General features: G+C 38.3%; 1 protein-coding gene across 2 annotated transcripts in view; it reads left to right on the plus strand.

Moving 5' to 3' along the window:
• The window catches only part of YLPM1 (YLP motif containing 1), a 74,434-nt gene that overhangs the window by 7,354 nt on the left and 49,271 nt on the right, over window positions 1-17,809 (plus strand). For both annotated transcript variants that reach the window (XR_006781466.2, XM_045807810.2), the window contains exons 2-4: window positions 2,359-2,595; window positions 3,767-3,946; window positions 4,705-5,699. Coding sequence is in view for 1 of the 2 variants with exons in the window: in XM_045807810.2 (XP_045663766.2) it covers window positions 2,359-2,595; window positions 3,767-3,946; window positions 4,705-5,699 (1,412 nt within the window). In the remaining variant the exon portion in view is untranslated. The remainder of the gene's footprint in view (window positions 1-2,358; window positions 2,596-3,766; window positions 3,947-4,704; window positions 5,700-17,809) is intronic.

The raw sequence follows: 17,809 nt of genomic DNA on the forward strand, positions 1-17,809 counted from the left end.
ACCAGGTAGGATATAAGAAAAGCATGAGACAGCTCTCTCCCGAGAAAATTACATTCTGTGAGTAAGAAAACAGATAATGAAACATTATATTTAGTGAGAAAAGAGTATATATTGTATGTATTTTATGCATTTTGTTTGCATGTGGGAAACTGGAGAGGATGTACAATAAAATGTTAACAATATAGGAAATCCTGGTTATCTCAAAAATAATGAATCCCAGTGAATCTAAGCAAAACGAATCCATTTAACACAGGTACCAAAAGTTTGTTGTAAAAAGTAAAAGATTTGATTTGGGACACAATCTTAAAAAACAAAGCCCAAAATCATAAGGAATAGCTGAGTCTTAGAATGAACAAAGGATAGTGTTGATTTGGTTTCTGTACTATAATTTTTGTTATAATACCAACAAAATTATATGGCAGTATTATATGTCATCTTTTATTTTGGTTTTGGATATATTGAAAAAGAAAGTAGAGATTTATCAGTTTTCCTAGGGGCTATTTTCAACCTTTGATACTCATATCATTCTCTTTTGCAGTTCCTATTATAGAAATATTTTGGTTGTTAACTGGCAGGACTTCTGCTAGATCCTCAGCTATCAGTAAGGGGTTCCAAAATTCTCTGCCATCACTTTCATAAAATCCTACATCCTTATAATTGTAGTAGGAATACATGCTGTTGTTAATTATGGAAGTATAAAGGGTAGTACGTGAGTGAGTATTTTAGTGTTATGACAACTTTTTTCCTCATGCACCCTTGTAACCGTAGGGAGTTATATAATGAATACTGGGAAAATGAAGGTCCTGTAGTTATGTCTGAGTGGTGAGATTTTTTTTTTATTTTAATTAATTAGTTATTGCTTATTTGTACAGTCTATTCTCTTTATTTGAGGTATTTGTGTTCCATAAAGTTGCCAAGAACATTGAATTAGCGAATACTAAACCATTGCTCCCAGGGGAAATGCAGGGTTAGGTTCCTGTGAGCCTTTGGTTTGGTCTCATTTTCATCAGCCAGTTAATACACCTTGTTTTATATGTGTTCCTGTTTAATGACACCTTATTTTATACACTTTGCTGATTCATTAACATCGAACTCACAGCCAACAGCGTAACAAATGTCTGAATGAGATTTATCTGACGCGCAGATTTTCTGTGTGAAACACATCACAGATTTCTTGCACTTAGGAACACTAGACAGCACACCACACCATGCTTGCAGCCATTTTAAACAGCAAAGGCACCAACAAAAAGCACAGAAATCTGAAAAATGTGGTTCTAAGTAGACCATGAAAAGGACCCTTATTTACAGTATGAGAGCTAAACAAAAAGGCAGAGCATGGCCTCGTTCTACCACAGCAGGAAATGTGCAAGTCAGGCAACTCCGATTTTTCAGTGCTCTATTACTCATGTCCACAAATGACAGCCAAAGTTTCCTGAGTATTGATTTTGGAGTTAGAAATAAACTTTAGCAAGTAGGCATATTTGCAAATATAGAATCCATGAATAATGAGGATCAGCTGTATTTTCTAATTATTTCTGCATTAGACTTGTTATTGTTGTAACTTTTTTCAACTGGAAGCACAAAACAAGCTTCAGAAAGTTAAATTACAGTATGATTTGGAGGACAAAGCTGAGACTTTTAAAATAAATAGTATTCTGAAACACAGTATGTTCTCATTTATGTGTATGTAGCTGGCATACAACAGGTGTTTAAAAGAGGGAAGAACACTAGAGGAGAGAGAAGGCAGAGAAGAGACAGAACTATTTGGTCATATTCATTAATTACAAGACCCCTTGGATAAACCCACACCAGCCAACGGCAGGTTAAAAACAAGCAGCTGAGAAAACGGAAAGGATTTCCTCTGAGCATTTATCAAAAAGACTGCTCTCACTTTCAAAAGTATGTGTGTTAAAAGAGTAGAGAAGTATGTTGAATTAATATATATGGTTTAACTTAAATTTATAAACTTGGGGGAGGAATTGAAAGATCTTGTTTACTTATTTGCCTTTCTCAGTCCAGCTTTACCTTTTCTTACATATAGACATGTGAACAGAAATACAAATGCAGGTCTCTGTCAACACCAAGTTGCAGATTTATAGGATTTTCAATTAAAATTCTTTTTTTTTTTTTTTTAGATTTTATTTATTTATTTGACAGAGAGAGAGAGACAGCAAGTGAGAGAGGGAACACAGGCAGGGGGAGTGGGAGAGGAAGAAGCAGGCTCCCCGCGGAGGAGCCTGATGTGGGGCTCGATCCCAGGACTCTGGGATCACGCCCTGAGCTGAAGGCAGACGCTTAACGACTGAGCCACCCCGGCGCCCCTTCAATTAAAATTCTTAAAAATGCCTTCTGTTGTAGGAACAGCAGCAGTATTGGTATCGGCAGCACCTGCTTAGTTTGCAGCAGAGAACAAAAGTGCATTTGCCAGGACACAAAAAAGGTCCTATCATAGCAAAGGATGCACCTGAGCCGGTAAAAGAAGAAGTTACTGTCCCCGCTACCAGTCAAGTACCAGAACCCTCTTCATCTGAGGAGCCCCCGTTACCACCACCTAATGAGGAGGTACCACCTCCTCTCCCACCTGAGGAACCCCAGGTAACCATAAAATTAATTACTTGGTGTTTAATAAATTATCTAGCTTTGTTTCTGATTCTTTTATATATGCCTTTGTCAAAATGGATATATGTTTTTATGTGGTTTTTTCTAAGTACATGTAAAATTCCAATACGGTAAAATTAGACAAATGCCTGATTGAGTTTAGAAAAGACATTTTTCTTTTTTTCTTTCTTTTTTTTTTTTTTTTTTTAAAGATTTTGTTTATTTATTTGACAGAGATAGAGACAGCCAGTGAGAGAGGGAACACAGGCAGGGGGAGTGGGAGAGGAAGAAGCAGGCTCCCAGCGGAGGAGCCTGATGTGGGGCTCGATCCCATAACGCTGGGATCACGCCCTGAGCCGAAGGCAGACACTTAACCGCTGTGCCACCCAGGCGCCCCAGAAAAGACATTTTTCTGATGGTTGAAGTGAGTGAAGAATTAGACACTCTTCCGAATTGAGGCTCTGTAAGCACTAACAGGATGCCAGTGTGTTTTCACGTTGGCAGCACAGCGCAGTAGTTACGAGCTTCAGCTTCTGTTGTCAAACTGTGCTCAAGCAGTAGTCGAGGCACTGCCACTTGCTGGAGGCGGTGACTCTGTGCAAGTTAGTTAACCATTCTGTGCTGCAGTGTCCTCATCTGTAAAATGGGTATATTCAAAGAGTGGCTATCTTAGAGCTGTCGAAGCATTCAGTGTGATAATCCTTGTCACTGAACATACTAACTGATACACGGGAAGTTCCCACTTTGGTCCAAAGGTATTTGTTCTCTCAAGAGCCTATGTGGAAACTTTATTGAGCCATAATGATGACATTGTAGTCTATTGGTTAAAAGTGGCTACTGTGAAAAAGAAAAAGATTTCTCCTAGAGTGCAAAGGACATAGCTGTAAACTGACTTTTTTGGGGAAATGGTTGCCCTGTTTAGGAACAGCGAGATGATTATTCCAATGAAGACTATGGAATTTATAAACTCTTTTGTGTTAGTATTCATGACCCACAGTGTAAGTAGAGCCAGGTATTTTCTGTAAACATAAAAACTTTTCTCAGTCAGCCAGAGTTGTAGAGATTCTGGACTTTGTAATACAATACTTAATGAAATGTTCAGGTTTTTTGTTAACTTGGTTGCTGTTTTATTACTTACATACAAGCGTATTCTCTCTTCTGTCTTTAGTCCGAAGACCCAGAAGAGGACGCTAGGTTAAAGCAGCTGCAGGCTGCAGCCGCGCACTGGCAGCAGCACCAGCAACACCGGGTTGGCTTCCAGTATCAGGGAATAATGCAGAAGCACACGCAGTTACAGCAGATCCTGCAGCAGTACCAGCAGCTCATACAGCAGCCGCCACATATGCAGGCAAGTGCTTCCTCAGCCGGCACGTGGGAAGTTGTCCCAAGTCACTTAAAGGACTTGTCATTCCTGAAAGAGGTTTAAATGTGCAGAAGGAGAAAAATTAAATTAGATGTTTCCAAGGGGGTTCCAAATAGTTCTCTGGCACCTCACCAGGGACTTGGGAAGTACAGCTTTATGAAAATGCTCTTGGGGTGGGGCAGGTAGAGTGGAGTCTTCTCGTCATGTCAGTCCAGGCAGGTGTTAGAGGACCGTTGCTAAGGTTTTAAGAACCAGAGATTCTTACCATGTGGGTTCAAGTTGCCTACAAATCACTTCAGTGACTGACAAGCAGAAATCCACCAAAAAGGTCACAGCAACCACCACAGAAACCTAAGGAAATGCACCACAAAAGAAACTTGTTCTTCTTGTATCTTGAAGACACAAACTTGTGTCTGTATGTCCATAGGAATAGATCATTTTTCAAATCCTTAAAGTGATCCATGGTAATATGAAAAACTTGAAAAATAATTATTGCCGAGATAGGTATTTGCTTGTGTTCAGTTGGTTTCTCCAACTCTGTGATAACTTACAGAAATGAGTCAAAGGAAGAAAGAACGATCATCCTTAAGGAGATGTAACAAGTTTATCCTTACTAGCCTCCCAAAATCTTTAGTGTTTTCATTCCCTAAGACTACAAATGCTCTTGATTCATTAATATTTTAACTTGTGATTAGTCCTCTTGTATGAATGTCTTGAAATAATTGTCACTCCTTTGTTCGTAGACCATGTCTGTAGACGTGCAGCTGCGGCATTATGAGATGCAGCAGCAACAGTTTCAACATCTCTACCAAGAATGGGAGCGGGAGTTTCAGCTGTGGGAGGAGCAGCTCCATTCTTATCCTCATAAAGATCAGCTTCAGGAGTATGAGAAGCAGTGGAAAACATGGCAGGGACATATGAAAGCAACTCAGACCTATCTCCAGGAGAAAGTCAATTCATTTCAGAACATGAAGAACCAGTATATGGGGAACATGTCAATGCCACCTCCTTTTGTTCCGTATTCTCAGATGCCTCCACCTCTACCAACAATGCCCCCTCCGGTATTGCCTCCATCATTGCCACCACCAGTGATGCCCCCTGCCCTGCCTGCTTCAGTGCCACCGCCTGGCATGCCCCCACCTGTGATGCCACCTTCTCTACCAACCTCTGTGCCCCCGCCTGTGATGCCTCCATCTCTCTCTTCTGCGGGGCCACCCCCGGTTCTTCCCCCGCCTTCCCTCTCTTCTGCAGGGCCACCCCCGGTTCTTCCCCCACCATCTCTCTCCTCAACGGCGCCTCCACCTGTCCTGCCCCTCCCACCATTGTCTTTAGCCACACCTCCTCCAGGATTACCTCCCCCTGGGGTTCCACAAGGGATACCTCCTCAGTTAGCAACAGCCCCAGTCCCACCAGCCTCCAGTTCTCAGAGTTCACAGGTTCCAGAGAAACCTAGACCAGCACTGCTTCCCACTCCTGTGTCTTTTGGTTCAGCCCCACCCTCAACCTACCATCCTCCATTGCAATCAGCTGTTAGCCCATCAGAACAAGTGAATTCTAAAGCTCCTCTGAGCAAGTCTACCCTGCCATATAGTTCATTCTCATCTGAGCAAGGACTTGGGGAGTCTTCAGCTGCTCCATCTCAGCCAATCACTGGAGTCAAGGACATGCCAGTGAGGTCAGGTGGACTGCTTCCAGATCCTCCTAGAAGCAGTTACTTGGAAGGCCCAAGAGGCCCAAGGTAGGTCTGCCTTTGTTTGGTTGGTTGGTTTGGTTTGGCTTTTTTGTTGATGTAGGCTGAGTAGGCCTTGATGATATAAAAAGCTTTATTTACACGATTTTTATGTTCTCTTTGTACTTTTACATACATTCCTGGTTTACAGTTAATAATGTTAGTATTGTTCACTTATTAGACGCGACATAATAAAATCTAGAAGTAGTAACATGCCCCCATTTCTCTGATGTCACTGTTTTTATCCTTTATGTAGAGATTATAGTCCAGGATGAATGTCCTGTTTTAGAGAAATGCTTATCAATTTCTTACTGACTTTTTAGCTTCAAAGTAATATTTATTAAATTTTATCTTTTTTGTTTTTTTCTCTTAATTTGACAAATAACTGAATTGGTAACTTTTCTTTGTTAGATAATATGCCAGCTGTTTGAGATAAAGATGAATAAGCCAATATTCTAGTGAGATAGGCAACAAAATTTAGTATAAGGGTAAATAGGACTTTTATCCATTTGTTCAGCAAATATTTATTCCTGCTCTGTGCTTATAGCAGTGAATATAACAGAGCAGACAAAATCCCTACCCCATGGAGCTTATTTCCTGTATATTTCCCTCAATTTGGGAGCTGTTTTCCTTTTGTCCGAACCACATTTTTATTTCGAAAAGCACACAGAAAAATTTACTAGTAGTCTAAGTTGGTTTTTTTTTTTTTTGCTTTGCTTTTTAAAAAGTGTTAAATACATTTTTCCAAGTTTGTAAAAGTATATTCCCCCCCCCAGGTTGACCTAAATGTTGATTTTCCTATAGAGAAACTTTATCAGTCACATTTTTTTCCCATTGGAAATTGTGATAGAAATACATACTCCTTATACTAAATTTAGATTGTACAGAAAAATATTTTAAAAAGTGAAAGTCACCTAATTCCACAATCTAGAGATAATAATTTAAAAAATACATGTCATAAAAAATGAGATCATACTCAGCATATTATCTTGTAAACTTGCTTTTTCCACTCGTCAGTACATTGGTTAGTTTTCCATCTCAGTGTCAATGTATCTAAAGTATCATTTTTAATTTAACCTTTATTTTGACTTTTGGAAACAAAATATATTTTACTTGTTCCCCAAATTTATAACTCTGAAAACAACATGGCACGAAACTCCACCATCTTATAAGGTGTTGACAGTTCTCTAGAAAGTTTGTTTCTTGCATTGAACCTAAATGTGTTGCTATAACTTCTACCTGTTGATTCTAGATCTGCCTCTGTGGCAACACATAATTAACATGAATTCCTCTGGGTGCCAGAAGCCTTGCCAGAGGCTTTACATATGTTATCTCATAGAGTCTTTTCAGCAACCTGTGAACTAGGCTAGTTCATACCCTGCATTTACCCTTTACAGACTGGGGCTGAGAGGTTTGAGTAACTTGCTCAGCATCTTACAACTGGGAGAGTAGAGCCTGTCCACACCCAGTGGGAGCAGAGTCCCGGGGGTCCCCAGAGCAAAAGCACTAGTTAAGCACTGTGTTTAATGCCTTGATTCAGTGATACTCATACTGTCAGTGATTACAAGTGCATTTTGTAGTCTTAATTTATTTGGCATGTGTAACTAATTAGAATTCCTACTTATCTCTTGGATTAAGCATTGCCTTTTAGATCTGGTGACTAATTTGCTATCAGAAAAGTACATGTTTAACACCTTGTGAGACATAGATTTCCTGCTCCCATTTTTTCTGTCATTTTAATGTTTTCTGTCTTTTGCCTACCAAATCTTGTTGTAAATTTAGGACCTATTTTAAGTGTTTTCTTACCTTAGGGTGCAGTTAATAATTTCACTGCTAGGAGGATCTTAGCAATTATCTAATGCAATATCCCCTCTATAGCAACTCATATTTGTGTTGCATTTTAGTTTGTCATCCTGGGTCTTGCACATATTACCTTATTATTTCTCCATGATCTCATCAAGTAAACTGGGAAGCTGAGATTTGGAGAGGTTCTAAAGAGATGCCCCAGATGACATTGCTAGTAAATGATTGAGATGGAATTAGAATCCAGGGCCTCTGATCCACTTTTTTCTTTTAAAGATTTATTTATTTATTTTGAGAGAGAGAGCGAGAATGAGCATGTGCGAGTGTGGGGGTGGGGTGGAGGCATAAAGGGAGAGGGAGGGAGAGTCCCAAGCCAACTCTGGCTGAGCATGGAGCCCAACGTGGGGCTCAGCCTCACGACCCTGAGATCATGACCTGAGCCGAGACCCAAGAGTCACACACTCAACCGACTGCACCACCCAGATGCCCTGATCCACTTTTGAGTTCATTTTACTTCCTGTGACAAGTCTTTGATGGCCTCTGGTTGAACATTGGCACTGTGATAAGGAATACCGCCGTATAAGGTGTTGACAGTTTTCTGGAAAGTTTATTTGTGTTGAACCTAAATGTGTTGCTATCACTTCTGCCTGTTGATTCTAGATCTGCCTCTGTGGTATAACACATAATGAATTATCCTGTCCCCCTTCCATAGCGTATCCCTACAGTTCTTTAAACACTGCCCTCTTGTCTCCTCCATCTTGCCTTACCTGCCTCTCTCTGCCATCACAGAAACCCAGATTCTTCTTTTCTTTTCACACTAACATTGGTTTTAGCTTCCTCCTGCTACATTGCTCATTGTCTTGCAAAGGGCCTTGGATTTGTCAGTCTCCTTCAGAATGAACACATACTTCAGATGTAGGGAACCATAGAACCTGTTACCAGCTTTGTTATAAATAATGTACATGTGTAGCTGAACAAATTGCTTTTTTTGGTCAGCGCTCTCACAGTGTTGACTCATGTTGAGCTTAACATCAATTTGGCTTCCCTGGTCTTTTTCCTATTAGATGTTACTAAGCCAAGTCTCTCTCATCCTGAACTTACGTAGTTGTTTTTTATTTTGTTTTGTTTTTCCTCTTTTTCTAGTTAGGTTTGGACCAACATTTTAGTCTGCTGAAATCTTAATAAATGTTGATTATATTGCTTTTAGATATAGGATGTTCCTCTCCAGCTTTTTCACCTGCAACTTTGATAAGGATGGCTTTTTTTGCTTTTGAATTGGATCCTGCTCACATTATCTACCCTGTTTTTAAAACCTTTTCCCAATCTAGCTTATGTCAGTTCCACTTCTCTTACCCTTCTACTTCTTTTGCTCACTTAGCTCATATTGAGTATAGTTTGTGACTATTGCCCAGGCATGGTTCTTTTTCCTCCTGTGTAACTAAAAAAAAAAATCAGCAGGAAGCTGGTGAGTGAAAGAGACTGAGGTAGGAATAATCCACACTGTCAAGGAAAATTGTGAATTTTTCTTACTAGTTGAATTCAAGAGTTTGCTATAAATGTAACTGATACAGTAAGCCACTCTGTTTTTTTTTTTTTTTTTTTTAAAGATTTTATTTATTTATTCGACAGAGAGAGAGACAGCCAGTGAGAGAGGGAACACAAGCAGGGGGAGTGGGAGAGGAAGAAGCAGGCTCACAGCGGAGGAGCCTGATGTGGGGCTCGATCCCACAACGCCGGGATCACGCCCTGAGCCGAAGGCAGACGCTTAACCGCTGTGCCACCCAGGCGCCCCTGTTTTGTTTTGTTTTTTAAACAAAGCTGGGTAGAAAAACAAGAATGGAGAATACAGATAACTGACTTACCAATAACACACTATTAAAATAAAGTAATGTAAATTACTTTGAGTTTCTGCAAAATCAGATTTAGGCCACTTTCTAAAAACTGTGGAGTTTTCCAAAAAGTCAAGTGATAGAGCTGCATCGTTTGTAAATACCACACTATGGAGCATCTGGGGTAACTTTCGAAATTGTGTGTGTATATGTGTATCATTTGATTCATCAGGTCTTCTAGAAGACTACCACTGCTCTAATAAACTGTTAGGTCAGTGGATGTTGGTTTCCCAGATCCTTTTATTTTTCAGTCATAAAATTTATTTATTAAAGGGTAATATGCAGAGATGTGCACAATCCTGAGCGTATAGCTTAGTGATTTTTCACAAAGTAAACACACTCATGATATCACTACTGAGATCAAGACATAAAGATTAGTAGTGTCTGAGAAGTCCTCATGCCCCTTCCCATTTTCCCTCACCCCAAATATAACCCCAAGATAACCACTATACTGACTTTTTATACCATAGATTAGTTTTGCCTGTTTTTGAAGTTTATATAAATGGAATCCACTGTATGTACTCTTTTGATTCTGGCGTCTTTCCCTTGACATTATGTTATTGTGAGATTCGTCCATGGTGTGCGTAGCTGCAGTTTGTTCATTCCCGTTTCTCTACAGTATTCTATTGTGTGAATATACCACAATCTGTTTATTCTAATATTGATGGCTATTTAAGTTTTTTGGTTATTATGAAGAACACTGCTTTGTGTCTTTTTGGCGCTGTATGTGTCCCTTTAGAGGTGTGTGTGTGTGTGTGTGTGTGTGTGTGTGTGTATTTAATTTTGTTTAGAGATAACCAACAATTGGAACTGCTTGATTGGGGGGTATGTATGGTTCTACTTTGATAGATGTTGTCAAACAGTTTTCTGAAGTGATTGTGTCCATTTACATTCGCACCAGCAGTTTTTTTGCATCCTCATCAACACTTGGTATTATTAAATTTTTAAATTTTAGCAATCTTGGTGGATGTCTAGTGGTATTGTAGCATGGCTTTAATTTGTATTTCCCTGATGACAAATGAGGTTAACTTCTCTTTCCATATGATTATTGTTAAGTTGAATTTCCTCTTTTATGAAATGCTGATTGAAGTCTTTTCTCAGTTTTTCTATTGGGTTATGTATTTTTCTTACTGATTTGTAGGAGTTCCTTATGAATACTAGATATCATCCTGTGTCTAGATTGTCTCAACTATCTCTCACTCTGCAGCCCTTTGTCTTTCTTATCCTCAGTATACCAAAAAAAGTATCATATAGATCCAGTGGACCCTTTTTACTTTTTATATTTTAAAGTAATTTTACAAATAATTTACAGAAGTAACAATAAAGGGATAGTGAAAAACAACTTATTAGATATTTTTATAAAAATTTTACAAGAGCAAAACTCTGCGAGTGAATTTTGGCACATAAACGTAAACATAAAAGATGAAATAATCCTGTCACATGTTCTTCTGGCAAAGCAGAATGGTCCAGGTTCTTGGCACAAAATATTATGTGATGACACCCTTCCAGTTTAATAACTAAGTGGATGATAGTACATTTCCTTTCTGTCCTTAGAAATATATTGTTCACTCATTGAATCTTGAGTTTGAGAATATTAATCTAGGGTACTGTCATCTGAGGACTTACAGTTGGAGATTTTACTGATATCGGATTCATATCTTTCTTAGATCCTAGAGTGTTTCTGTCTCTGTGTTTATTTTTTGATTTTGACACAGCTTTCTCTCTCACTTTTCTTTGCCATTCTGGTCAGGAAATGAAAATTTCTAAATTCCCAATGGTGTTCAATGAAGCCTAAAAGTAGGCTGTAATATTTTGGGCAATACAAAGTGGGGTGAGGTGACAGCTGTTTCCACCTTTGCTTCATCCTTTAAACGAATCCATCATTCCTTCATTATCTTCGTATTTTAATCTCCTTTGGCATAGTTAGGGATAATTGATAAGTAATGATGAGTAAGTAATGAATTCTAGGATAAGGAAATTGCAGAATGTTTTAAGATACAGAAAGAAAATCACTTAGGATCCCATAATGTATCTTAAATTTATGAAAGGATCTAATGGACCCATATAGTAATTGCACGAGAATGTAAGTTTTATTCTCTTTTTTAAGAGGTAAATTTTCTCTTTGTTCTTGGGAAAGCCTATAAGAAAAAAGTCAGGAAATAGCAGTCCTCATAACAGAACTGTTTATTTTTATTTTTTTAAGTGTTTATTTAAATTCCAGTTAGTTAACATACAGTGTAATATTAGTTTCAGGTCTTACAATAACGGTGATTCAACACTTCCATACAACACCCAGTACTCATCACAGCAAGTGCACTTCCTAATCCCTATCACCTGTTTAACCCATCTCCCCCCATCCACCTCCCCTCTGGTAACCATCAGTTTGTTCTCTATAGTTAGAATCTGTTTTGGGGGCGGGGGCACCTGGCTGGCTCAGCTGGTAGAGCATGGGACTCTTGATCTCGGGGTCAAGAGTTCAAGCTCCATGTTGGGCATAGAGCCTACTTAAAAAAAAAAAAAAAGAGTCTGTCTTGGTTTGTCTATTTTTCCCCTTTCTCATTTGTTTTGTTTCTTAGATTCCACATATGAGTGAAATCATATGGTATTTGTCTTTCTGACATTTTGCTTAGCATAATACTCTCTAGCTCCATCCACATTGTTGCAAATGGCAAGATTTCATTCCTTTTTATGGCTGAGTAATATTCCATCACACACACACACACACACACATATGTATATGTATATATACAAACACACACCCCACACACCCACTTCTTTTTTTTTTTTTTTTAAGATTTTATTTATTCATTCGACAGGATAGAGACAGCCAGCGAGAGAGGGAACACAAGCAGGGGGAGTGGGAGAAGAAGAAGCAGGCTCATAGTGGAGGAGCCTGATATGGGGCTCGATCCCATAATGCCGGGATCACGCCCTGAGCCGAAGGCGGACGCTTAACCGCTGTGCCACCCAGGCGCCCCCCACACACCCACTTCTTTATCCATTCATCAGTTGATAGGCACTTGGGCTGTTTCTGTAATTTGGCTATTGTAGACAATGCTGCTATAAACACTAGGGTGCATGTATCCTTTTGAATTAGTACTTTTGTATTCTTTGGGTAAATACCTAATAGTGCAATTGATGGATCAAAGGGTAGTTGTCTTTTTAACTTTTTGAGGAACCTCCATACTGTCTCCCTTAGTGGCTATACCAGTTTGCGTTCCAACACCAACGGTGCAAGAGGGTTCCCCTTTCTCCACATCCTCACCAACAGCTGTTGTTTCTTGTGTTGTTGATTTTAGCCATTCTCACAGGCATGAGTGTAATAGACTGTCTAAAACAAAAACAAAACAGAACAGTTCTAAAATTAAGGTCCAGTGAACCCAGAGGAACCTCAAAGGTTAATGGTGTCTTTTGATTAATAGAAATTACTGATTTTTAAAAAAGATTTTACTTATTTATTTGACAGAAAGAGAGACAGCCAGCGAGAGAGGGAACACAAGCTGGGGGAGTGGGAGAGGGAGAAGCAGGCTCCCAGCGGAGCAGGGAGCCTGGTGCGGGGGTTGATTCCAGGACCCTGGCATCACGCCCTGAGCCAAAGGCAGACGCCCTGAGCCAAAGGCAGATGCTTAACAACTGAGCCACCCAGGCGCCCCTAGAAATTATTGATCTTAATTTAGTAGTCTAATTTATTGATCTTTTCCTTCATGGTTAGTGCTTTTTTGTGTCCTGTTTAAGAAATCTTTGTTTACCCCAAGGCCATAAATATATTATCCTATTTTATCTTTTATTGTTTTACCTTTTATTTTTAGGTCAACAATCTATATAGATTTGATTGTTAATGTATGGTATGAGGTAGGGGTCATGGTTTATTATTTTTCATATGGCTGTCTAGTTGACCCCAGCGCCATTTATTGAAAAAGTCATCTTTTCCTTATTACTTTGGTAGTATCTCCTTCATCATGAGTCAAATGACTATACGTGTGAATTTGTTTCTGGGCTCTCTTTGTCTATCCCTGCACCAGTGTCCTGTTTTAATTACTGTAGCTTTGGTAATAAATTTTGATATCTCATAGTGTAAGTCCTCCAATTCTTTGTTTCTAGATCAGAGGTTGGCAAACTTTCTCTATGAAGGACCAGATGGTAAATATTTTTAGGCTTTGTAGGCCGTGTTTGGTTTCTGTCAAATATTTTTCTTTCTTCCTTTTTTTTTTTCACCTTTAAAAATGTAAAAAATCACTCTTAACTGGATTTGGCCCATGGGCCATAGTTTACTGACCCCGGATCTAGATCGACTTGACTACTCTTGGTTCTCTCTGTTTCCCATGTAATGCTTAGAGTCAGCTTGTCAGTTTTCAGAAGCCTGCTGGAATTTTGATGAGTGTTGCATAGAATCTGTTGATCATTTTGCGGAAGAATTGACATCTTTGTATTATCTCAGCTTCTGATCTGTCACATGTACTTTTTGATTGGTTTTGGGATTGAAATTGTGGACCTCTTCCACTCTGTACCTGTCTTATTAGAATTAGCAAGGGATTATAAACATTTCATAATTTTACTCTCTGCTTTCATTTGTCATGGTTGTTCCTGTTTATAGAGATTACTCTTGGGGGGAATTTTGATTTTAGGATCTTGGTTATACATAGTAGAAAATAATTAGAAGAATTATCTCACATGAAAACTAAAAGGGTGGGAATATGATTTCAGAATTTAATATTTTGTAATTCCCATGGCAGCTGATTTGAGTATGTTTATGTAACTGTTGTAACAATAAGATGTTATCTTGTTTAAGGGTATTTGTATTTCTGCATACGTCTTAAGTTTTTATACCCAATTTGGAGTCTTTTTATGTCAAATCTTAAAAGTTTTATACATACCTCTAATGGTTTCATACCTAGTTTTAGGGTTTTTACTTTTTAGAAGCTTATTAAATGCCTAACTGTACAAATTTTTCTAAGTATTTAAACACCAAATATTTGTTTTTCTTTTCATCTAATCAATGGGCAATGCATGTGTTTTTGTGATTGTATTTAGTGAATATATGCTATGTTTGTACTTTATTTCAAATGTTTCTAAATGTTAAAAAGGTCATAGCATTTCATTGTATTGATGTAAACATGACTTATTTTTGTGCATACTTTTAAATTGAGTATCTCTTAATATATTTCTTCCAAAGGCTTAAACATTCTTTACTTTTATAAATACAAAAGGTTTTGATAGTTTAACATTTTGTTACATCCTTGAACTTTGAAAATTTGAAAGTGCAGTGTTGATAAATAATTGCCATTTACATGTAGTGTTGAAAGTATATTTCAATTGCTTTAACATTTTCTCCCCCCCCAAATAAAAATAAAATGATGACCCTTGGCTGTTGATCAGCAATTTAATCTGAAAGCACAGCGCCCTTCCCTTTCATGGAAACCGCATCTTGTATGTGCAGGCACGAGGCTTGCGATAATGAGTTCATTAACTTTTACAGCCTTGCCACTGTGTCCTCTTCTTGCTTATCTGTGCATCTTCTAGTGCCTCTTGCTTCCTTTATCCTTTCCTCTGGCCTTGGCACATGCTCTTATCTTCGTCTGGAATCCCTTTCCTATCAGTTTTTGCTTTACCAATTCCTATTTTTCCTGCCCTAGGGGGCAGGGAGCACTTCAGTAATTATGTGTTGAGATCCCTCAGTGAGTCAAACAGTGGGGATACCTCCGTGAACAAGGCCAACGTGTCCCATTTTATCAAAGTGTGTTCTAATTGTTGATTTACTTGCCTCACTCTTCCCCTGGACCATTTATTTCCAGCACTAACATAGTACCTGACAGTTAGATGTTCAGTCACTGTTGCTTATGCCAGGATGTCTCAGTTATGGCTAAAATTCTGAAGGCATTCACAGTTTGGTTAGCGAGGCAATTCGTCTGTATTCAGATTTGTTTATAATACTAGATGACGAGCAGACAAGCATTCTTACTGACTCTCGTACCTTGTGGAGGATCGTCTTCTCTTATCACTTACACGAACTAATGATTGCTGAATCAAATACAAAGCCAATGGCTTTACACAATTTTAATGATCTAAGGTGTTCTTCCAGGCACTTTGAATTAATAAATGTAACTTCAACTAAACCCTCACAAGCCCTGAAACAGTATCATAAGTAGGTAAATAAGTAAGTAAGTGGCCTCCATCCTGAGCATTGCAGTGTATCCTTTGACAAGTCTCCGGTCAGCTCCTTGCCCTTTGCCCAACAATGCCTGTGCCAAGCCTTCACCACTTTGCAGAGACCAGCTGCACTAGTGCTGCTTTCTTTGTCTCCGCAAACGTTTTTATTTTGCTTTGTATCTTTATTTCAGCTTCCTGCCTCCCAGAGAAAATCAAGGCTTTCTGGCCCAGTGAAATTCACTTCTTGCCCTTCTGTTTCCCTTACCTTACTATCCTCAACTTTCTTCTTCTAGCCACAGAAGAAGCCCTTCTTTCTCCTGGTTGGGGCTAATCTCTCTGTGCCCCTTAAAGAAATTCATTTTACATTTTTATCAAAGTGGTACATCCAGATAGTTTTTAAAAATCAGGAAAAACAGCCAGCCTAGATGTGTTTTCTAATGACATCTTTTCTTTAACTGTTTCTTTTGGTAGTTAACTTTCCTATTACTAAATAATATGTTCCTCCTTTCTTGACTTAGCCATTTTAGATGCTATATATTTACTTACAGGTCTGATAAAGACTTGTTTCTTACACTACTCTAACCCCATCTGTCTAATATATTTATGTCACTGTTTTTAGATAAGTAAACCATGTTTGCTGTAGAGATAGGCAGTGTGTTATAATTATATTTTCTTTAGTGTAATGACTTTTCTAGGATTTCTAATTGTCTTCTTGAAAAATGTTTAAAATAATCCTCCAATCCCAGTCTCAAAAACACCAGCTCTTTTTTCCCTGAGGAGATCTCTCTCCCAAATTTATGTATCTTCTTGCTTTTCACCTGGGCGGGTTGGGTGGTTGGTTGCTCAAAAGATCTGCCATATGGCTGTTACTCCAGTATTTCCCTTGACTATCGGCCTGGATTGGATTCACTGTTTACTGAACCTCCTGGCTTCCTGTTTGTGGTTTAGTGCCTCTTTTTCCCAGAGTGCATGCTCAAGTAACTTACTAAGAAATTGTGGGTTGGAGGTAGGTACATTTTGTGAGTCCTTTGTGTCTGAAAATGTTTTTATTCTAACTTCACACTTGATTAATAATTTGGATATAGAATTTGAAGTTGAGCATTAAAAAATTTTTAATTTATTTAAACTAAAAACAAAATTAGTTCACCCATTTCTCCCATATCCCACCCCTACCTCTGGCAGCCACTAGCCTGTTCTCTGTATCTATGAGCTTGGCTTTTTTCTATTTATTTATTTATTTATTTATTTATTTATTTATTTATTTATTTTTACATTACAAATATAAGAGAGATCATACACTATTTGCCTGACTTACTTCACTTAGCATAATGCCCTCAAGCTTTATTCATGTGTCACAAGTGGCAAGATTTCATTCTTTTTTATGGCTGAATAATATTCAGTTCAATATTCAATTTCTTTATCCATTCTTGCATCGATGGACACTGAGGTTGTTTCCATATTTTGGCTATTGTGAATAATGCTGCCGTGAACATGGGATTGCATATATCTTTTCAAGTTAGTTTTTTTGTTTTCTTCAGATATAAATACCCAGAAGTGGAATTGATGTGTCATATGGTAGTTCTACTTTTAATTTTTTGAGGAGCCTTCATACCGTTTTCCCTGCGGCCCCACCAATTTACATTCCCACCAACCGTGTACAAGAGTTCGCTTTTTTCCATATCCTTGCCAACACTTGTTATTTCTAATCTTTTTGAAACTAGCCATTCTAACAGGTGTGGAGTAATATCTCATTGTGGTTTTGATTTGCATTTCCTTAATGATTAATGATGTAGAACATCTTTTCATGTACTTACTGGCTGTCTGTATGTCTTTGGAAAAATATCAGTTCAGATCTTCTGCCCATTTTTATCAGGTTGTCTATATTTTTGCTAGAGTTGTATGAGTTCTTTATTTTGGATGTTAGCCCCTTATCAGATATAATATTTGCAGTATTTTCTTCCAATCAGTAGGTCGCCTTTTTGTTTTATTGATGGTTTTCTTTGCTGTACAGAAGCCTGGTAGTTTAATGTGGTCCCGCTTATTTTTGATTTTTGCTTTTAATATCAGATTCAAAAAATCATTGCCAAGACCTACGTCAAGGAGCTTACCACTTATGTTTTTTTCTAGAAGTTTAATGGCTTGGGGTCTTACTTCCAAGTCTTTAATCCATTTCGAGTTAGTTTTTGTCTATAGTGTGAGATAGCATTGTAGTTGCATTCTTCTGTATGTGCTGTTCGATTTTCCCAGGGTCATTTATTGAAGAGACTGTCCTTTCTCCAT

Source organism: Ursus americanus, chromosome 26 (genome assembly GCF_024610735.1).
Source record: "Ursus americanus isolate L20-20 chromosome 26, mUrsAme1.1.p, whole genome shotgun sequence".
Lineage (NCBI taxonomy): Eukaryota > Metazoa > Chordata > Mammalia > Carnivora > Ursidae > Ursus > Ursus americanus.